The sequence below is a fragment of the Dama dama genome, chromosome X (genome assembly GCF_033118175.1).
Source record: "Dama dama isolate Ldn47 chromosome X, ASM3311817v1, whole genome shotgun sequence".
NCBI lineage: Eukaryota > Metazoa > Chordata > Mammalia > Artiodactyla > Cervidae > Dama > Dama dama.
The window spans coordinates 123,268,150-123,291,114 of NC_083714.1; the positions used below are offsets into that span (position 1 = coordinate 123,268,150).

Here is a 22,965-nt window from a genome sequence, read left to right on the forward strand (position 1 = left end):
GCTAGTGGCATGTAGCTAAAGCACCTGGCACAGTGCCTGGACCACACTGAGACTTTACACAATATCTGTTTTTACTATGATCATGATTATTTTGTTCCCAGAGGATACCACATACCCTGATGTAGTTTTAACTCCAGGAGATGTCAGAGAATCTGTGCCATTCTTGGACATAGAACACCAAACCAGTCCAAAATGCTGTTTAGAAAGAATCTTTCATTTCTACTACTAAATCATATTTTGAGTGTGGGGGTAGCTTTTTTAGGTGAATGAAATTCACATAGTCTAGAATTTGGTTCTGAGACTAACGCTTCCTTCCTTCCAAGCTGCTCTTTCATTTAAACAACTCCTAGAGTTGTTTTGCCTTGGAGAAGGAAATGACAACCCACTCAAGTGTTCTTACCTGGATAATCCCAGGGATGGCAGAGCCTGATGGGCTGCCCTGTATGGGGTCACACAGAGTCGGACATGACTGAAGTGACTTAGCAGCAGCAGCAGCAGAAGAGACTCGCTAATTGGCTAAGAATCTGTTCTCCAAATGCAGTGGGCCTGGGTCCCATCCCTGATCAGGCAACTAGACCCCACTCCACACACCACAAGTAAAAGATACCACATGCCACAACTATAACATTCCTCATGCTGTAACTAAAGAATTCTCAGGCTGCAAGGAAGTTCGAGGATCCTGGATGCCAAAGACAAGACCAAGCATAGACAAATAAATAAGGAATTTGCCTAAGCTTCATTAGGCCTGGGAAGAATTGCTGGAGGAACACTGGGACATCACTGGATTGGGCCCTCTCTTCCTCATCTTTCAAAGCTGTGATTCACAGGATCTCCTATAGCTCACAGAAGGGGTGGGGTGGGGTGGGGCTGGGATGGGGGTGGGGCTGAGGGGGAGGGGGTGGGTGTGGGGAGAAGCCTGATGGGGTGTTCTACAGTCCTCATTCACAGTCCACATCTTCGTATCTATCAGAGCCTGACAGTCCTCCCTTTACTGAACTGTGTCCACAAGCCTCCAAACAAAGTTTCACCTCTTACAGTTCGGCAGGGGAGAAGTCCGGGAATTGAGCGCATGGGTGCCGCTTTGTGTCGCCATCTTCACTGCCCCATGCCTCGTTAGCACTCGGCACTCTGCCAGGACTGGAGTTAGGCATTTACAGAATCAAGTAATTGCTTATCTTACACAATGTCTTAGATCAACATAAACAGAAAATCAGCCTAAGAGAATTGTAGGAACCGTCCCCTGCCGATCACCGAGATGAGACTTTGGGCGTACTCTTTGTTACAGGATGGGGGAATGGTCCCTTACGACCACATTCAGGTCCTCACCTTGCCTTCAGCTAAGTCCTGGGAATCCACTCCTAGCCACACAAATGCACTGAACATCAGTCCGAGCTCTTCCCACTAGCACGGAAGTTTTGCGGAGACACTTCCGGCTATGGCTGCCTTATGCAGGATCTCTGAGGGATGATGACAGGGGCAGGGCTCTGTGGGGACCCCGTCGTTTAGTGTTCAGTGGTCCCTGGGTCACCATTTAGGTTCCTGAACATGCCGTCTGTTAGAGTCCGGGACCCTTCGCCCTATGGATTTGAGTCCTCCAGCCCCCAAACCAAGCCCTCACCTCTCCGAGTCCCTAGTGAGGAGTCAGGGCACTGCTCTGAGCATCTCTCCTTGACAGGAGGAGCGCCACTCTGTGAGCCTTCCTCCTTGGTGGCAGAGACCCTCTCATTAGCACTGATGGGCCTCATCTTCCCGGTGGTGATGGCCAAGACGCCACCCTCCTAAGAACTGGGGTTTCCATCCTGATAGAAAAAGTCTTTCCCTCACTGAAACCAGACAGAAATGAAGAGGCTTCTCATCCCTATAACTCTGCCTGGAACCTCTGGGGTTAAGAATAGGGGCAGGGGTCTGCAAAGCCTCCTCATTTGTGAGTCTAGTGATACTTCTTTCTTCACTCAGGGGTCTCACCATGATCCTGGCCAGTCCTGGGAGCTGACCTTCCAACCTGAGATTCTTCCTCCTCTGAACCGAGGCCATTCTTCTTAGACTCAGATTTTGACCTCACAGAGAACTACAAGGCTTCTAAGAGGGAATGTCCTGTCTGGGAATTCTAGGCCTGAGAGCAAGTTTGGGCAGGTCTCTGAGTGACGTGTATTTTAGGGTGGTTGTCTCTCCAGTCCTCACTTATGGGGGCCCAAATTTTGTCTATCTCTTGGATTAAAAGATTCCAGGGAAAACCACATCCCTGCAAACTCTGGAGCCGTGTCCCTAATGCAAACCTTACAGTTTCATGTCCCAGACTGGACCTGAGATGGGGAAAATAACACAGAAGGCAGGGGGCAGGATGGGGTGTGCTCCCAGAAAAAAATGCTGACCCATCCTTTCAAAAGCCAGGTTCAGTCTCTTTTCATGGCTTGTTTTAACGATTTACAGGCATACTTTTCAAACATTGTACTGCACGGAATCATTGTTCACAAATACTGTGTTTCGTTACAAACTGAAAGTTTATGGTAACCATGCATTGAACGTGTCTATGGCACCATTTTCCCAACATCATGTATTCACTTGGGGTCCCTTTTCCACATATTGTTCATGCTTTAAATATTTTAAACTCTTTCCTTATTTGATTTTTTATGGTGCTCTGATCAGTTGTATTTGTTACTATTGTAACTGTACGACATTTGTAAATTAAGATATGTGCATTTTTAAGACATCTTCTAGTAAGCCTATAATAGGATTAACAACTTTTATAAGCACTGGGAATCCCCCAAATTCCTAATGATTTACTTTATGACAGGGTTCACTTTATTGCAGTGATCTAGAACCCAATTCACCATATCTGAGACATGAGTACAATTCTAAAGGAAAAAGCCATCCAAGATGCTTTTGTGGTATTCTGATTGAGGTCATCTGACACTGCAGAGAGAAATGATCTGACTGTCCATGTCATCTGTTTCTCTTCCTTTTTCCTGTCATTTCCTGAGGTAGCCTTCAAGGCTTTGTGCCTAAAGAAGTGCATTGGAAAAAAAAAAATAAAAGAGGTGCATTTGAATATATCCAGAGGCCTTACTTTCATCCCAAGATACATTTTGAGTGGTAAGGAACACAACTCTGCTTTAGGACAAGAGGAGTATAACAGTATAGGCTCTAGAGTAATTAAAAGAAGAATCTAATTCCAGGCCTATCAGTCACAAGTGTTCCCCAGCAAGGGCTCACTGCCTGATGCACAAGGAAGCGAAGATTATGGAACGGGCTTTTGAGAGAAAAACTTTAATCCTAGGTGGAGTAGCAAGAAGACAGGAAGTCGGGCTCTCAAATCTGTCTCCTCAATCCAGAGTTTGGGGTAAAATTAAAGGGTTTAGTGGAACTGCAAACTTGGAAGCTAATTGGCTAGTCTTGAATTAGTTCATGTGAGCTATTCATGCTGCTAGAAGCCAAACTGTCCCTATTGAAGGACTTCATACAGTTCTCCCATGGCAACATTCCTACTCTCAGTGTTCCACAGACTGAACCCTCTTGGTTCGGGGCTCATCCTGGAAACAGGGGCTCCTTTTTTGCACTTGTATAGTGCTGCCTCTAAAAATAACTCAAGGTTTGATTAATCAATAACCTGTTTTAAGGAGGAAAAACAAGTTTAAACTGGTCAGTGCTTTATGTTTCAATCCCCCCATTTCTCTTCGTACATTCTTCAAGCTTGTGGGAAACCATCCTCAATTTGGTTAATGATTCTCAAATTGTGTAGAAAATGATAATCCCAGGTCCCAGATTTTTGTACCAACAGGACTGGAGTGTTATATAAGCATTGACAACGTTGAATTAATTGGTATTTAAGAAAGGTGATTATCAGAGGCTTTGTTTCCTTCACATGTGTCTTTACAGGATATTGCTTTAGATGTGGCATTTTGGTGGCTGCATGGAATTTATCACTACTGGGTCAGCTGTCTTGGCTTTTCCTGGCCACTCATCAGCCCAACCTGAGCTCTGCAGTTGAATGATTAATTTCTTCTACTGTAGGGCTCTTTCAAAATTAGTTTACATTTTGGCCAGCAAACAGAGCCTGGACCACCTGCATTTAACCAATGCTTGCTGCCTCTTCCTAGCCTTCACGGATTGCAGTCGACATCAACCAGCACTCTTATCAGGAACTTGAGGTCTCTGGATGAGGCAGAAATGTTGGCTTCCCCCAGAAAACCCTTGCTTTCATGGGAGCTGTAGGAAGGCCTTCAGGGCTTGTCTTTCTGTGGCTCAGAGTGCTTTGTTCCTTTCTAGGAAGAAAATGGGCAAACTAGAGGCAGTGTCCCTTAATTTAGGACCCAATTCCATCTCCTAGGTTGGTTTCTGGGAGGAATTGGCTGTATGAATTCCCTGGAGAAACCACTGAGAAGAATGGACAGTCAAAGGTGACCAGCTTGGATCTGAGGGTTCACTTAAAGAACCCTGAAAAGTTTTCCATTACATGTGGTTATCAAACTGTAGCTTGAAAGGCACACGTGCTACCCAGCTTCCAAGGAATCTGTCCCACCAGTTCCAAGACTGGAGCCCATTTGGTCAGAGGCTCCCAAAATTTCTGCCACCCCATGTGATGAGGAGAAGCTTGTCCTCAAAGAGAGTCCTATGGAAGTTCAGGCTCTGTCTCACTCTCCACATGGAGAAACTTACCTAGTGAGGAGGAGGCTGAGATAGTGATTGCATGACATTGAAGAAAGTGAAAGAGGAAGCTGTCTTAGACTCAGGCAGAGCTGACTTTCAGAGAGCAACTGAGGAGCACACACGTTTAAACACCATTTTCCTCACTTCCTTTCTGTGCATGCTGGGGTTTAATCTTTCTGGTAGATGACTGGGCCACTTGGGAAGCCCACATCTACAACTAATATAAAATAGCAATAACCAAAAAGCGCCTGCTGTATAACACAGGGAACTCTACCCAATAATCTGTAATAATCTGTATGAGAAAAGAATCTGAAAATGAGTGAATATGTGTATGTATAACTGAATCACTTTGTTATACACCTGAAACTAACACAACATTTTAAATTAATTATACTCCAATAAAATGAAATAGAAAAATAATACAACCATAGCATCCAGCAATCTGACTCCTGGGCATATATCCTGAGAAAATCATACTTCGAAAAAGGAACAATCACCCCAATGAAAATTGAAGCAATATTTACAATACCCAAGACATGGGAGCAACCTAAGTATCCATCAACAGAGGAGTAGATAAACATGTGTTCCAGAAATACAAAGGAATATTACTCAGCCATATGAAAGAATGTAATTTGCAGCAATGTTTACCATACCCAAGACAGGGGAGCAACCTAAATGTCCATCAACAGAGGAGTAGATAAACACGTGGTCCGGAAATACAAAGGAATATTACCCAGCCACATGAAAGAATGCCATTTGCAAGAACCTGAATGGACCTAGGGATTGTCATACTAAGTCAAGTAAGTCAAACACAACTCGATCCCTCATCTGTGGAATCTAGTTTAGAAAAGAGATAAAATGAACTTATTTACAAAACAGAAAACTTATGGATCCTGAAAATGAACTTATGGATACTAAAGGGGAAATGTAATGAGGGATGGATAAATCAGGAGCTTGGGATGAACTTACACACACACTATATATAAAAGAGATAACCAATAAGGACCTCCTGCATAGCACAGGGAACTCGAATTGATATTCTGTGATGCCTATATGAGAAAAGAAACTGAAAATGAATTTATATATGTATAACTGAATTACTTTGCTATATGCCTAAAAGTAACACAACATTGTAAATCAACTATACTCCAATAAATTTTCAAAAATAGACTATCTGGGCATATATCTGAAGAAAACCATAATTTGAATAGGAACAAGCACCCCCATGTTCACTGCAGCACTGTTTACAATAGCCAAGACATGGAAACCACCTGCAGGTCCATCAACAGATGAGAAAGACGTGATACCTGAATACAATGGAAGCATACTCAGCCATAAAAATGAATCAAATATTGCCATTTTTGGCAATATGGACGACCTAGAGATTTTCATACTGAGTGAAGTAAGCCAGACAAAGACAAATACCACAGTATACTGCTCACAGGTGTAATCTAATTTTTTAAAATGACACAGATGGACTTATTTACAAAACAGAAACAGACTCACACAATTTGAAAACAGATTTATGGTTACCATAGGGGAAATTTGTGAGGAGGGATACATTAGAAACTTGAGATGAACATACATACAGACAACCAGTATAGAAAATAGATAACCGAACAGGACCTCATATATAACAAAGGGAACTCTACTCAATATTCTGTAATAGCCTATATGGGGAAAGAATCTGGAAAAGATTGAATATATGTGTAACTGAATCACTTTGCTGTATACCTCAAACTAACACAGGATTGTAAATCAAGAAATCTCCAATAAACTTAAAAAAATATATATATCCATCTGTAACAATACCGCTGTGCTGCCACCTTAGGCAAAGGGGAAAAACCCCATCACCTCCATAAAGCAATGTTTCCAGTCCAGGAGCAAGGTGTTTTATCTCCCGATTCAGAGGATCCTCATTAATTATAGGTTGAAAAAGTTTCACCACATTTATCCAATAGCCAACTCCTATTAGCCAGTCCCAACACATTAAACAGTCAGACACAGACAAACATAGGCAATTAAATCCAAAGGCCTGGAACCTTAACCCAGTGTTCAGAGCTCTAACCCAATCATTTGAGCACCTCAGTAGCTCTAACCTCTGGCATTGTCCTCTTAGGGTGGGTCTCAAACCCACGACTGTAGCCTTAGGATTCTAATCAGACAGAAGAAACTCTCCTAGGTGGGACTCTAACCCACAGTGTTGTTGTCGTTCTTCAATCAATCAGTCATGCCTGACTCTGCTTCCCAAAGGACTGCAGCATACCAGGCTTCCCTGTCCTTCACTTTTTCCTTGGGTTTGCTCAAAAAAAAGAAAAAAAAAAAAAAAAAACTAAATGTAAGACCAGAAACTATAAAACTCTTAGAGGAAAACATAGGCAGAACACTTGATGACATAAATCAAGCAAGATCCTCTATGTCCCACCTCTCGGAGTAAAGGAAATAAAAATAAAAGTAAACAAGTGGGACCTGGTGAAACTTAACAGCTTTTGCACAGCAAAGGAAACTATCAGCAAGGTGAAAAGACAACCCTCAGAATGGGAGAAAATAATAGCAAATGAAACAACTGACAAAGGATTAATTTTATACAAGCAGCTCATATAACTCAATACCAGAAAAACAAACAATCCCATCAAAAAGTGGAAAAAGACCTAAACAGACATTTCTCCAAAGAAGACATATAGGTGGCTAACAAACACATGAACAGATGCTCGAAATTTCTCATTATTAGAGAAATGCAAACCAAAACTACAATGAGCTATCACCTCACACCAGTTGGAATGGCCATCATCAAAATGTCTACAAACAATAAAGGCTGGAGTGGGTGTGGAGAAAAGGGAACGCTCTTGCACTGTAGGTGGGAATGTAAATTGATACAGCCAGTATGAAAGACGATATAAAGATTCCTTTAAACTAGGAATAAAACCACCATATGACCCAGCAATCCCACAACCTGGCATATACCCTGAGGAAACCAAAATTGAAAAAGACACATTGTTTGTTGCAGCACTATTTACAATATCTAGAACATGGAAGCAACCTAGATGTCCATCAACAGATGAATGGATAAAGAAGTTGTGGTACATATACGCAATGGAATATTGCTCATCCATAAAAAGGAACACATTTGAGTCAGTTCTAATGAGGTGGATGAACCTAGAGCCTATTATACAGAGTGAAGTAAGTCAAAAGGAGAAAGATAAATATTGTATTCTAACGCATATATACAGAATCTAGAAAAATGGTACAGAAGAATTTATTTACAGGGCAGCAATGGAGACGAACAAAGCTACAGGAGGTGATGGAATTCCAGTTGAGCTATTTCAAATCCTTAAAGATGATGCTGGGAAGGTCCTGCACTCAGTATGCCAGCAAATTTGGAAAACTCAGCAGTGGCCACAGGGCCGGAAAAGGTCAGTTTTCATTTCAATCCCAAAGAAAGCCAATCCCAAAGAATGCTCAAACTACCACACAATTGCACTCATCTCACATGCTAGTAAAGTAATGCTCAAAATTCTCCAAGCCAGGCTTCAGCAATACATGAACCATGAACTTCCATATGTTCAAGCTGGTTTTACAAAAGGCAGAGGAACAAGAGATCAATTTGCCAACATCTCCTGGATCATGGAAAAAGCAAGAGGGTTCCAGAAAAACATCTACTTCTGCTTTATTGACTATGCCAAAGCCTTTGACTGTGTGAATCACAATAAACTGTAGAAAACTCTGAAAGAGATGGGGATACCAGACCCCCTGACCTGCCTCTTGAGAAACCTATATGCAGGTCAGGAAGCAACAGTTAGAACTGGACATGGAACAACAGACTGGTTCCAAATAGGAAAAGTGGTATGTCAAGGCTGTATATTGTCACCCTGCTTCTTTAACTTATATGCAGAGTACATCATGAGAAATGCTGGGCTGGATGAAGCACAAGCTGGTATCAAGATTGCCAGGAGAAATATCAATAACCTCAGATATGCAGAAGACAACACCCTTATAGCAGAAAGTGAAGAAGAACTGAAGAGCCTCTTGATGAAACTGAAAGAGGAGAGTGAAAAAGTTGGCTTAAAGTTCAACACTCAGAAAACTAAGATCATGGCATCTAGTCCCATCACTTCATGTCAAATAGATGGGGAAACAGTGGAAAACAGTGGCTGATTTTATTTTTCTGGGCTCCAAAATCATTGCACATGGTGACTGCAGCCATGAAATTAAAAGAAGCCTTCTTCTTGGAAGGAAAGTTATGACCAACCTAGACAGCATATTAAAAAGCAGAGACATGACTTTGTCAACAAAGGTCTGTCTAGCCAAGGCTATGGTTTTTTCTGGTGGTCATGTATGGATGTGAGATTTGGACTATAAAGAAAGCTGAGCACCGAAGAATTGATGCTTTTGAACTGTGGTGTTGGAGAAGACTCTTGAGAGTCCCTTGGCCTGCAAGGAGATCCAAACAGTCCATGCTAAACGAGATCAGTCCTGGGCATTCATTAGTAGGATTGACGCTGAAGCTGAAACTCCAATACTTTGGCCACCTGATGCAAAGGGATGACTCATTTGAAAAGACCCTTATGCTGGGAAAAATTGAGGACAGGAGGAGAAGTGGATGACAGAGGATGAGATGGTTGGATGGCATCACTGACTCGATGGACACGGGTTTGGGTGAACTCCAGGAGTTGGTGATGGACAGGGAGGCCTGGCTTGCTGTGGTTCATGGGGTCACCAAGAGTTGGACATGACTAAGCAACTACACTGAACTGAACTGGATGGAGAAACAGTCATAGAGAATAGCCTTATGGGAATGGGGAGAGGGGAGGAGAGGGTGAGATGTATGGAGTGAGTTACATGGAAACTTACATTACTGTGTGTAAATTACATAGCCAAAGGGAATTTGCTGTATGTCTCAGGAATTAAAATGGGGCTTTGCTATATGCAAAACAGAAAAAGAGACACAGATGTACAGAACAGACTTTTGAACTCTGTGGGAGAAGGTGAGGGTGGGATGTTTCGAAAGAACAGCATGTATATTATCTATGGTGAAACAGGTCACCAGCCCAGGTGGGATGCATGAGACAAGTGCTCAGGCCTGGTGCACTGGGAAGACCCAGAGGAATTGGGTGGAGAGGGAGGTGGGAGGGGGGATCGGGATGGGGAATACGTGTAAATCTATTGCTGATTCATGTCAATGTATGACAAAACCCACTGAAAAAATAAATTAAAAAAAAATGGGGCTTTGTATCAATCTAGAGGGGTGGGATGGATAGGAAGATTGGAGTGGGGTTCAAAAGGGAGGCGATATATGTATACCTATGGCTGATTCATGTTGAGGTTGGACAGAAAACAACAAAATTCTGTAAAGAAATTATCTTTCAATTAAAAAACCTCATATTTCCACATGAGTGATGTGATCTCCATCTTTTCGTGACTTCAGTATATATGAAAATCTCAAGGATGTCTACTGTCTCCACTTTTACTCAACATGATTTCAGAAGTACTAGCTGTAGCAAACAGAGATGAGAAAAAATGAAAGGAATCGAAGTTGTAAAAGAAGTGAAACTGGCACAGTTTGCAGATGATATGATACTAGACATAGAAAAGCCTAAAGATGCTACCAGAAAGCTACTAGAGCTCATCAATGAATTGGTACATTTTCCGGATGCAAAATTAATACCTAGTGATTTTCTTAATGGCATCTGGGAATGCATCTGTTGCCTGTTGATATTACAAAAGCTGCTTCTCCTATTATTTTTATATTTTATGTCAAACCTCTTTCTAGAGTTGTCAGGCCATTCTTTGCTGCCATTAAATTCTTCAGCTTTAGATCCTTCAACCCCCTTTTGCTTTAGGTTGTCATAATGACTTTGATTTTTCTTCAATCATATTAGAGTCTATAGATATGCCTTGATTATAGCAATCCTGCACCCACATACAAGCTATATTTTCAACATAAGATAAAAAGATATTTCCCAAAAAGCACAAGGTTTTCACACCTGCTGGTGTAGCTGAAGTGATGCCTTCTTAAACTTCATGTTCTTTTTCTTACAGTGGTCCTTATGCTGGATTCATTCATCTTGAAATGGTGGCACCTACAACTGCAGACCCAAACTGTGGTACATAACAAGCAATTCAACTTTTTTGCGTAATGTCGTGACTTCCCTCCGCTTCTTGAGAGTGCTTCCAACACCACTAGGGCCACTTGATATGAGTCCTATCATGTTATTCAAGGTTTACAATATCATGGTAAACACAATGAGAACTACGTGAGAACCACTGGTGGTCAGATTTTTTTAGATCACAATTTACTACCGAAACTGCTCAACCGGGATTGAATAGTGCTATTCACAGTCGATAAGTGTGTGTGTGCGTGTGTGTGTGTGTGTGTGTGTGCGAGCGCATAACTTTTGATAAATTTAAGCTTTTCATATTTGTGTATATTTTATGGTAGTGAGTGCTAAAATGGACTAGTAACTACATAAGTTTTATGCATTCACGATACCTTTCTCTCAATCTTTTTATATTGCTAGGCTATGCGAGTCACCTGTTTTTTCAAGTCATCTCAAATCTCTGAATAGTTTTCAATGTATTTATTGAAAAAAAAATCATCTATCTGTGGACCTGCACAGTTCAAATTTGTGTTGTTCAAGGGTCAACTGCATACAAGGAGGTGGCAATGCTGAGTTGTACGATAGTTACATTTGTGATTTTCTGAGGAACCTCCACACTGTTTTCCATAGTGGCTGTGCCAATTTATATTTCCAGCAACTGTGTACAAGGGTTCCCTTTTCTCAACAACCTTGCCAAAACGTGTTATCACTTGGCTTTTTGATAATAGCTGTGCCATCAGGCATGAGGCGATGTCTTACTGTGGTGTGGATTGTCATCTCCCTGATGGTTAGTGATGCTGAGCTCCTTTTCATATAGCTGCTGGCCATTTGTATGTCTTCTTTGGAAAATGTTTAGGTTCTTTGCTCCTTTTTTTAGTGATTTTCGATTAATTAGTCTGTCATAGAGTTGTCTGAGTTCCTTTTATAAGATATTAATTTATGAGATATATGGCTTGCAAACTTTTTCTCCTATTCCACCTTTTCATTTAGTTGATTGTTTCCATTGCTATACAGAATCTTTTTAATTTGATGTAGTGCCATTTAGTTTTGTTTTTCTTGCCTGTGTTTCTGTTGTCAAATTGAAAAAAAATAATAAAACTAAAATCCCCAGAACATTGCCAAGACAAATGGCAAGGAGTTCTCCCCTATGATTTCTTCTAATTGTTTTTAGGTTTCTGGTCTCATTTTTAAGTCTTTAATCCATTTTGCATTTTTTGAGTATGATGTAAGATACGACTCCTGTTTAATCCTTTTCATGCAAACATTCAGTTTTCTCGACACTATTGGGTGACTGAGGATAACCTCTTTTTCACTGTGTATTCTTAGTGCCTTTGTCAAAGATGACTTGACTTTCTGTGCATGGTTGTATTCCTAAGCTCTATTCTGTTCTATTGGTCTGTGTGTCTATGTACATGCTGGTATCACACTGTCTTGAACAAAGGCAAGAAGTGCCAGGCTTCCACCTTTGCTCGTCTTTCTCAACATTATTTTGTCTATTCAAGGTCTTTTTTGGTTTCATAAGAATTTTACCATTTCTATTTCTCTGGAAAATTCCAGTGGAATTATGACACACAGTACATTAAGTCTGTAGATCACTTTGGGCAGGATGGATACTTTCACAGTATGGCTTCTTCCAATTCATATACTTGGGGCATCTTTTTATTTGTGTCTTTTCCAACTTCTTCCATCAGTGTCTTGTTGCTTTCAGTGTATAGATATTTCACTTCTTTGATTAAACTTATTTCTAAGTATTTTATTCTTTTTGACATATTTGAAGTAGAACTGTTTTCTTAAGTTCTTTTTCAGATAGTTTGTTGTTGGTATTTAGAAACACAACTCATTTTTCTGTGTTATTTTGTGTCCTGCACCTTTCTTGAATGCATTTCTTAGTACTAACAGGACTGAAACTCAAATCATTCACCACACTGACACTTCCCCCTACCAAGAAATGTCACAATCTCTCTTGGTACCCAGCTGTACCAGCCCGAGACAGGGGGTGATGTCAAAGAGTCAAATTGCTGTGCTTACACATTTCAAGTGCAGCTGATGTAAATTTTATGCTTACCTATGGTACTGCAATTTCTTAATTGGGTTCTAGACCTTCTATAAAGGTATTTTGTTACTTATAGAATTTTAAAATCTGGGTTGCTATGGGGAAACAGGGGCTGGGAATTCCTGTTCCACTGTATTGCAGATGCCACACACTCAAGACCCTTTTCGTTATTTCCTGATATAAACAATTTCACTTAGTATTCATTCACATTGGTAAGAAACTCCCAATACTCTTGACATGTTATCTTGCTCTGAATCACAAAGAGAGACTCAAGGATTTCCAATTCGTTATAGAAAATACCAAAACCTTTATACTTATACTGAAATGCAGTAATAAATGGGATATACTTTGTTCATAAACACAGATATGGAAGTAAAAGAGACCTTCAATGACAAGGAAGTATATTTCAATACTATGAAAAAGAAAGCCCTAAGCAGAAAAAGATACATCTCCCAGTTACTGAGGTCAAGCAAGAACAAAAAAAGACATAAAATGTATTCCCTTAATCTCCATCTTGGCACTCAATTACTTCAAATACTTCCTTCTCTTTTCAACCTCAAGATGAAGGATCTGTCCTGGATGTCACTGTGGGAGGAGCAAGAGGACTGAGATCTGGAACGTGCCCTGCTCATGGCAGTAGCACTCTCTCTAAGCTCTCGAGGCCTCTCTCTACCTCATCCTATGATGGAATTCAGGACCTCCAAGGGCTGACAGAACGAAGTGGATGCTACAGAACCCCAGCGGTTCTGGGTCACTATTTCTTTCACTTCTTTGTCAGGGGCTTCAAATATATATTGGACAATTCCTACTCTGACCTGAGATAGTCCTGCTTAGACCAAAGGTTTCAAGTCCCTGACAACTCCACTGTGACAACAGGGAAAAGAGATGTTCACCTTGAGATCTCTCCCTGGAACCTTCTTACACCTAATATTCTTGGGGGTGCTTTCCTCAGTCCAGACATATGGGTGTCCTCCTATAGGCCCTTACCCCTTTGATTAAAGGCTTCTTGGGAAATGCCACATCCCTGAAAAGCCCCAATCACTTTCCCTGCTCAAAACTTGCAGAGAATGAATCCCTGTCCTAGGAGTGATAAGAGATGGGAAATATATGGCATAAGTAAGGGGGGCCAGGTAGAGACCTGCGAGAGAAACAAAACGTGGTAACCTGTCCCTTCTCTCCTTCAGCCAGATTTCTCAGGCAACCTCTAATAAATAAACTTGATATTTTAGATCTAACAGAGATTTCTTTATACAAAGAAATGGCTATGTGATGATTGTTTTGTGAGTCCTTGATCTTTTAAGCTTATCTGAAACCTCATATGTATGCATAGATGATCTTAATACCAGCAAATATTATCTCTTTCGTTCCTCTCTTCATATGTCAGATTTGTTATGGCATTATTATTATTATTGCTCTGGCCATGTATTAGAATGTAACTGTTTAAACCTAGAGTCTTGCTTCGTTTTGCTTCCAATATATTTCACAATAATGAGAAGAAGGTAATTAAGGGTACAAGGTCAGCTCAGGCTTGCAGGAGTGAGAGGGTGAGCTTTAGAATAACTCACATCAGGGGGCTATGCCCATCCCTGTCACTTAAGCAGCTATGGGAAGTTTGTCACACCATTAAACTCTCTGAGAGAGCCTTGGGCTCTTTAACTCTGAAGGGAGTTTGGCAAGGCCCGCCTGGAAGGACTGGTGGCATGTGGTGGTAACTGTAAAGCATCTGCCACAGTGCCTGGCAGGCACCATATCCCTCCTTTCTCATGACTGGTGGCTGTACTTTCCAACGAAGACCTGGCCTCCCTTAGGCCTGATATAGGGCTTCCCCGGTGGCTCACCAGTAAAGTGTCCGCCTGTGATACAGCAGCTGCAAGAGATGCAGACTCAGTCTCTGGATCAGGAAATGCCCTGGAGGAGGAAATGGCAACCATCCCCAGAATTCTTCCTTGGAATACCCCATGGACTAATGAGCCTGGTGGGCTACAGTCCATGGAGTCACAAGAGAGTCCGACATGGCTTAGCAATTCAACAAGAAGGAGGAGGCCTGGTATAAAGATGTGAGGGAGAGCCTTGCCTGACACTTCCCCTGAGCTTTCTAGAACTGACATCAAAGGGCAGGGCATGACTCTCTTTAGTCCCCTCTATTCAGGGATGAGTAGACCCCTCAACCTTCACTTGAACTTCACAATTTGACTTCTGGTGAGGCCTGGGGAATCCACTCCTTCTTGACCTGAGGCCTACCTCCTCATAGTAAGACCCATACGTCCCTGTGAGCCTGGAGCAGGAAATAGGGTGGCCTTATCTAGCCACCCCTGCCCATAGTCTCACAAGAATGAAAGCTGTGGCAAGCTCCTTGAGGATGATAGACGGTTCCTCTCAGGGTCCCAAGTCAGGGTCCAAAATTTGACTCTTAGCCAAGCCCAAAACTCCCCCCTCTGTTGACATGGGTCCACCACCATCAGACCAAAACCCCAACTTCCCTGCTATTACACAGTCAGAACTGAAGGGGCCCTTGGCCTGACAACTCTACCTGTGGCCTTCTGGTCTGACAGTAGGGAAGATTCTGTAGGCCATCTTGGTATGTGTGTTTAAACAGTTTTACCGTCCTCACCCTGACTTGGAAATAACCTGGAAATATTCATAAACTGTAAATATTCCCTGGTTTGCCTTAAGGCTTCTCCCCTCAGGCCCCCAATTCCCCGAGACCCCCAAGGAAGAAGTGGAATTCGCCTCATCGGTCCACCACAACCTGTGGTCTTCTGAGGCTAACAGCAGTGGAAGGAATATGTTCTACCCCTATTGTTTTGAGACAGATGGTCTTTTCAGTCATCAGGGACCTTACCTTCTGGTACAATCTGGAAATCGTCCTTCTGTTGAGCTGTGGCTGTTCCTGTTGACCGGGATGAGGTTCCTTCCCTCCACGAGACGCTCTGGGAGGAAGTGAGTAGGACTCACCATGACACCAGGCCTAAGTGGCAGAGTCTCAGGCCAGATAAGGAAAGTGCCCTCCGTGGCCCCCTTCCTTCTGGGAGGGATCCTTCGTTGTCAGCCAGTGCCATCAGTTGACTCCTGTTCAGAACTCGGTACCCGACCTCAACTGAATGCGGCCTCCTGCACTTGTCCAGGGACTGTAAGGCCCTGAAGCCATTTGCCTTCAGAAAATGAGGGATAAACCTAGTCTGAAAGTCCTGCCTGTTCCCCCCAATTGCCCATTACATTTGCAGGACTTTCTAAGAATTTCTCTGTAGTGGGGTAGTTGCCTGCTGCACTCCTCAGACAAGTTTGTGCCACTCTCATACCTGGCATTTCCACTCTCTCATGAACAGCCAGTCTATAAACGACGGTCCTCACCTCCTTGACACAAACTAGGCAGAAGTCTGCGGGCCCTTGAGCTGACCAGCACTTCCCTCTGCCTCCCAGGGCTCACTGGACAAGATGGGCTAAGGGTAGCCCTGTTGGCTGTGAGTTGAGGGGCTTCCATGTCCATACGCTGGGTCTTCACTTTGACTCTGCACCCTTCCTGGGGCTGCTCTATCCTCTGCTGATTCCTAAAGTCCCTACTTTTCAGGGACCTGAGTTGAAAGTGTTAACCACAGCAGCCCACATCGTTCTGGACTTCATGGGCTTGCCAGTGAGGACAAGTATATCTTTACAGGTTCCTACTATGTGGCTGCATCTTTCCCTCACCCTCATTCAGGTTTCTCACTGGCAATTCTGAGAGATTGATCCTATCTCCTCTACCAACCTCAGAACTCTGCACCGAGACCAAGTTACTCAGGTCTCAGAGGCCTGAAAAATATGCGAGGCTATGCTTAGCCTAACAGGTCTGAGATCCCCTGTGACTGAGAGCAGTTGGGAGTGCTATTTCAGTGATCAACCCCCATATTCTGGGGTGTTCCTCTCCTCAATCCTCCTACATGGGGTCCTCATCTTGCTTTCTGGGTCTTGGATTAAAGGCTCCTGGGGAAATTCCACATCTCTGCAAACCCTGGAGCCATGCTTGCTCTGCAGTGCTAGAGAATGAATGGGTCCTTTTCCCAGGAGTGATAGGAGATGGAGAAGCTACAGCCAAAGGCAGAAGTCCCAGGATGGTGGTCATCCGTCAGGGAAAAATGGTACATCAATCTATCTCATCAGCCAGGGGAAGGTTCTCATGTCATTTCTGTTCTGATAGATTTACTATCTACAGACAAGAGACTGTAGGCATGATATGCACAGCCCCTGGTCTTCAGAGGTTATCTCACACGGCCAATGCACATGCTAATACTGTCACCGAATATTGTCTCTTTCATTAATCTATGAGTAATGAATAAGGGATACATATTTCTGGTTGAATATATTTGGTATTCTAACTGCTCTGGCTATACATTCTGATCCAGTAGCTTGAGCACAATGGCATTCGTTTTTATCACCTAGGACAAATTTTGAAGTATTGAGAAAAACAGTGAAATAAAACATACATGGTGGGGACTTTCCTAGTGGTCCAGTGGCTAGTACCCCAGGCTCCCACTGCAGGGGTCCCAGGTTCCATCCCTGGTCAGGGAAGTAGACCCCATGTGCTGCACCTAAGAGTCAGCACAGCGAAATAAATAAATAAGAAAAAGGAAATGAAATATCAAATGTTAAATGTACTTGTTTAAAAGAAAAGACGAGTATGTCTCAGGGTCGAGGAAGAAGAACAGTATGTATGCTACAGTAGTTTAGAGCAGGAGTCTAGTCCCAGCTCTGTGAGTGACCAGCCTTAAGTATTTTGGCACAAAACGCAACTCTGACTCTATGAGCCTCGGGCTCTCCACTGTGAAGTGAGTTTTATAAACCCTGCCATGTCAGGCTGGTGGAATATATGTATTTATGGAAAGCATCTAACACAGCACCTGCCTCTGTTGTGAAATTAGAGGCAATTCAGTTATTATGATTACCTTGACCTCAGATATTACATCAGCTGGGTTTCTCTTTTTGCATCTATCAGATGTCAGAAACTATGCAGCATTCTAACTGAAAGAAAAATAAAAATGACCCCACCTCCCCAATCAGCCAAAATTCTGCTTAGCAATGAAACCAAAGTAATATATTCTCTTCACTCCCTCTTTACCCTGCTTTGTTCTTGTTCTTCTTGAAATAGAGAGTATCTCAGCCTCTTCTGTAGAATAACAGCTTCCCTGGAAACTATAATTGAATGGGCAGACTGGGAGTTTCTTTGACCAAACAGCGCCAGTACAGGCCTAAAAGACTTCTTTGAAGCAGATGGTCAATTAATGTTTGTGTAAAAGAAGAGCCACAAATAAATCATTTGCTATAATTTATATTCTCAAACATTCTTGAAAACCATAAGCAGATCCAAGGATATATCTTATACATTTACAAAAAAGGAGACTATAACAGAGAGTAAAGCAAAGCAAAAATTGAAGAACTTTCAGCTCTCTCCTATGTATCTATGTTCTGAGCTTCTATTAGTGTGGTGTCTTTCACATTTCTAAGGCTATTCTTATCCTAAAGTGATGTTATTCTCATCCGGGATCACAAAAGTCATTTGAGGATTTGCAATATGCATTTCCAAAACCAAAATTCCTACTCATAAATTTGACAAACAGCAAAGTGTGTGTGACCCATGTTATTCAAATACTTGTATCATCAACCTAAATACACTTTCTGTTGAAAAAAGAAAGAACTGAAAACTGGGGGGGGGGGGGGGCAAGTCAACAGGAACACAGGCTGATGACAGGCTTTTCTGACCACAAAGTGAAGAATGGCCTTCAGCCCACACTAGGGGCGAGATGACCAGCTGGATGCGGCCCTAGCGTGGGCACTGGCCGAGACAGAAGGGCCAGCACTGGCTGCAGCAGAAATGCCAGGCATGGCTGAGGCAGGATGCTCAGCCTGGGCTACAGCAGAAGGGCCATCCCAGACCGAGAAAGAAATGCCTGCAGTATCCCAGACAGACGTGCCAGCCCTGCCCGAGGCAGAAGTGCCAACGCTGGCTACAGCTCTGGGGCTGGTGCTCTCTACTACCTCTCCGGAAGACTCCTCAAAATGCTCCAGGAAGGTAGCAGGGACCATATCATTGACCTTGGCCAAAAACTCCAGGACTTTCATCTTGTTGGATTCCATGAGTGCTCTTGGACCCCACAGGAACTCATAGTGAGGGGGATCGCTGCCTGGCACCTGGTGGTACTCCACGTACTCTTCCCGCACCAGATCTTCTGTGAGGAACTTCCTGGTATCTCCAAAGATGAAGTGCCTTCTTCCATCATAGATGCCCAGAAAATTCAGGACCTTCCAGATCTTCTCCTCAGAGAGGCGGTGGCCATTCATGTAGATGACACCCAGAAGAGGCATCAAAAGACCATTCTTCGGCAGCCCCTGGTCACCTCTCATAGACTCACTGTCGCTGAGATCTAGGTTGCTCACCAGGATATAGGAGTGACCGTCGGGCCTGACTTCCTTCAGGACCAGGCCAAACACCATCTCTATGTGCTTCGAGGCTCTCCTGAGGATCTCAGGGAATTGCCCCCTGTACCTTTTATTGATTGCCTTCAGCATTTCTGACCTCTTAATGAGCTCCCTCTCCTTATACTTATACAGCATCTTCTGCACCAACACCTGCACCTTCATGGTCAGAGGATCTGTGTGAGAGCTCTCAGCAGCAGCTGAGGCCTGGGAGGAATTTCCACCTCCCTGACCTTGGCCCTCGGCACCTACACCAGCTCTTGAGCGTGCTGTGGCAATGACACCAGCTCTTGAGGGTGCTGCACCACACACATCAGCTCTTGAGCGTGCTGCACCACAGACATCAGCTCTTGAGCGTGCTGCACCACAGACATCAGCTCTTGAGCGTGCTGCACCACAGACATCATCTGTTGAGCGTGCTGCACCACAGACATCAGCTGTTGAGCGTGCTGCACCACAGTCATCAGCTCTTGAGCGTGCTGCACCACAGACATCAGCTCTTGAGCGTGCTGCACCACAGACATCAGCTTTTGAGCGTGCTGCACCACAGACATCAGCTCTTGAGCGTGCTGCGGAACCAACACCAAATCTTTTGGGTATAGCACCTGCGGCAGCACTGATGGTGCCTTGGGCTCCCTGAGGCTCCTTCGGGGTGCCAGTAGCTGAGGAGTTTGAGGGAGCACTCTCTACATCAGCAGGGGAGGAGGAGGTGGTCTCTTCTCCCCTAGATGTGGTGGCTTGATCATGAAGACCCTGGGTCTCAGACCGGGCCTGGTGATGTTTCTCATGACCACGGACCTTACTCTTCTGCCTACGGGGCATGATGGCCGTGGACAGGAACTACAGGCAGGAGTCTGGGTCAAAGGACAGGAGATTGGTGCACCTAGAGGATGGAGAATGAGGCGATGTGAGCAACTTAAAATGGGGAGATTCCACCTTGCCTTTATCAAAGGCCGCCTCTGCAGGTGTCCTTGAGGACACTGCCCGAGGAACCCACAAGGCTCCTGTTTCGTGCTCAGCTGTCCCCACAGAATCCCACAGAAGAGGAACAGAGGCCTTCGATTTTCCCTCTGCATCCTCTCAGCCCTGCTTTGGATTTACCGGCATTGCGGTCCTCTCAGCTCATCTTTAGTATTACCATGTCAAGCCTTGGCGGAGCCTGGGCACCCTTCTCTCTGCTACTCTGATGCAGACAACTTTAGACCTCCACATTATCCAGAAGCCAAGTGAAGGGATATCTCAGGCCACCTCCCTCCCAGGGGATACCCAGTGCTGAGGGCTCAGTAGGGGTTTTTCCATCCTGAGTTCACTGGAATCACCATTCATGGTCCTTACCTTGGCTCCTTAAAACATTGGGCACCATTCTCCATTTGCTGACTGGTGGCTGTACCTTCAGACTAGACATTTCCCCTCCCCTAGACTTGGTATAAAGCGGTGAAGTAGATGCTCAACCTCACAGCCCTTCCCTGAGATTTCCTGGGCTCAAATCCAAGGGATGGGATAAGTGCACCGAGTACTCACTCAGGTTCCTCAATTGGGCTCCTGGCAGAGAAGCTCCTCTTTCTCCTGAATTGATGCCTGTGAGATAGTAAAAGCCAATCAGCCTGTGTCCCAACAGGAGGAAGTAAGATGACCTTATCTTACCAAACACAGTCTTCTAAGAACAGGTGCTATTACAGGCAGGTTAATGTCCCTGTGCTCCCACACAGGATCCCAATTCAAGGTCTATAATATCTTTTTGCTTCTCTTTTCTTCTCTATCTCTTTTCATAATTAAATTTATTTACTATTAATTGGAGGATAATCGCTTTACAGTATTGTTTTTGTTTCAGCCACACATCAATATGAATCAACCACAGGTATACCTTATGTCCCCTCCCTCTTGACACTCCCTCCCAGCTCCCAGCCCATCCCACTCCTCTAAGCTATCACAGAGCACCGGGTTTGAGCTCTCTGTGTCATACCACTAATTCTCACTGGTTATCTATTTTACATATTGTAATGTGTGTGTTTTCAATGTTACTCTTTCAGTCTGTCCCTCCGTCTCTTTCTCCCAGTGTCCACGAGTCTGTTCTCTATGTCTGCAACTCCACTGCTACCCTGCAAATAGGTTCATCAGTACCATCCTTCTGAAAGCCATGTATATGTGTTAATATACAATATTGGCTTTCCTATTTCTGACTTATTTCACACTGCATAAAAAATTAGGACTAAAATTACCACATGAGCCAACAATCCCACTACTTTGCACATCCCTGAGGAAACAGTAACTTAAAAAACACTTGTACTCCAAAGTTCGTTGCAGCATCTTTGAAATAGCCAGGGCATAGAAGCTACGAAGGCCTACATTTGATTTATGACAGGGTCTAAGATTTCTCAGTCTGCTGACCACGCCCCACAGGCCAGGGTGGAGTGGTCTGAGGGGAGCTGCATCCCCTTTAGCCCGCAGTGGGAACCGCCATGTATTCTTGAGGTCTCAAAGGGATGATGACAGGGAGGATGTGGTCTGAATGATGTGGTGTGGAACATCCCCACAGCCCCTGAGGTTCTCACCATCCCGCCAGGGAACCCGAAACTCTCCCTTCCCAGCCTGACACTCCCCACTTTCACCAGCTCTCTCACTTCCCTGAGATGATCTGGGAAGTGTCATGTCAAAATGCCTGACTGCGACTCCGTTTCTTATGGGAGGATACCCCATCCTCACTCAGCGTCACAACCATGAATCATGTTGGGGACTAGGTCCCTTTGTTGCACTAGGTTTATTCCTTTAGAGCAAGCTTCTCACCTCCCTGATCCCACCTCCAGCAAACGATAGGGGGCACCACTGTCAGCCAGCTCCACGTGGGGCCTCCTAGAGCTGAGTGCAGGGGGGCCGCTCAGTGTGGCCTCCATGCGGTTTCAAAGTCTGATAATTGGCCCTCAGGGCCATTATCTAGGACCGTGAGCTCCTTCGCGGGTAGAATCTGGGCCTACCCCCACAGACCAACGCCTTCACCTGAGACATGCTAGACTGCATTCAGCCGATAGCTCCGAGGGACTCGAAAGAGCCAGATAACAGGGGTGGGATGCGGCTGGGTCACTTTTCTTAATAGTGGGTTCGCAAAGTCCCTTCAATTACATTCCGGTCCTCACCTTGGTTCCGGACAATTCCGAGACACTGAAACGCCACCGAAGAGACGCCACGACTCCCAGTCAAGCTCCTCGCCTTTCAAGCGGAAGTGGACGGGAGCTGCGTACGGTCCTACGTGGGGTCTCCCGGGGATGACGGCAGGGGCCTGGTGCTACGGGAACCCCGGTAGCTCAATATTCATCCGTCCCTGGGTCCTCCTTGCGCAGTGTGTTAGAGCCCGGGACATCTCCAGCTATGAATCCAAGTCCTCCAGCCCCCAAACAAAGCCCTAGCTTCCCTGAGTCCCTAGTGGGAGGAGTCAGGGCGCTGCTCTGAGCATCTCTGCTTGTCAGGAGGGGCGCCACTCTGTGAGCCTCCCTCGTTGGGGGAGACCCTCTCACTAGCACTGATGGTCCTCACTTTAAGTCCGGTTATGGTGAAGATGTCCCCCTCTGCAGATCTGGGGCCTAATCCTGCTAGAGGAGGCCCTGCCCTCCCCGAGATCACACAGGTGGAATGAGGGGACCACTTAGAAGTAGCTCTTCTCGTCTCTCAGGGCTAAGAATTTACAGAATTCTGTTTGGCTCCCTCTCCAGGGGTCCCCTCTAACAG

The 22,965-nt window shown here is 44.3% G+C and overlaps 1 protein-coding gene across 1 annotated transcript; it reads right to left on the bottom strand.

Annotated features, from left to right (window-relative positions):
- Positions 1-18,561: 18,561 nt before the first annotated feature.
- On the bottom strand, positions 18,562-20,067 carry LOC133051852 (melanoma-associated antigen B2-like). The gene is made up of 2 exons (XM_061136509.1): positions 19,824-20,067; positions 18,562-19,532 (listed from the first exon to the last, which is right to left on the bottom strand). Exons 1-2 carry the CDS (start codon positions 20,065-20,067, stop codon positions 18,562-18,564), a joined length of 1,215 nt encoding a protein of 404 aa, XP_060992492.1.
- Positions 20,068-22,965: the final 2,898 nt, after the last annotated feature.

Coding starts and splice junctions, on each gene's coding strand:
- LOC133051852 (XM_061136509.1), bottom strand. CDS start 20,067: ATGCCCCGTAGGCAGAAGAGTAAGGTCCGTGGTCATGAGAAACATCAC. Junction 19,533..19,823: donor ACCCAAAAGATTTGGTGTTG/GTTCCGCAGCAC, acceptor CACCCTCAAGAG/CTGGTGTCATTGCCACAGCA.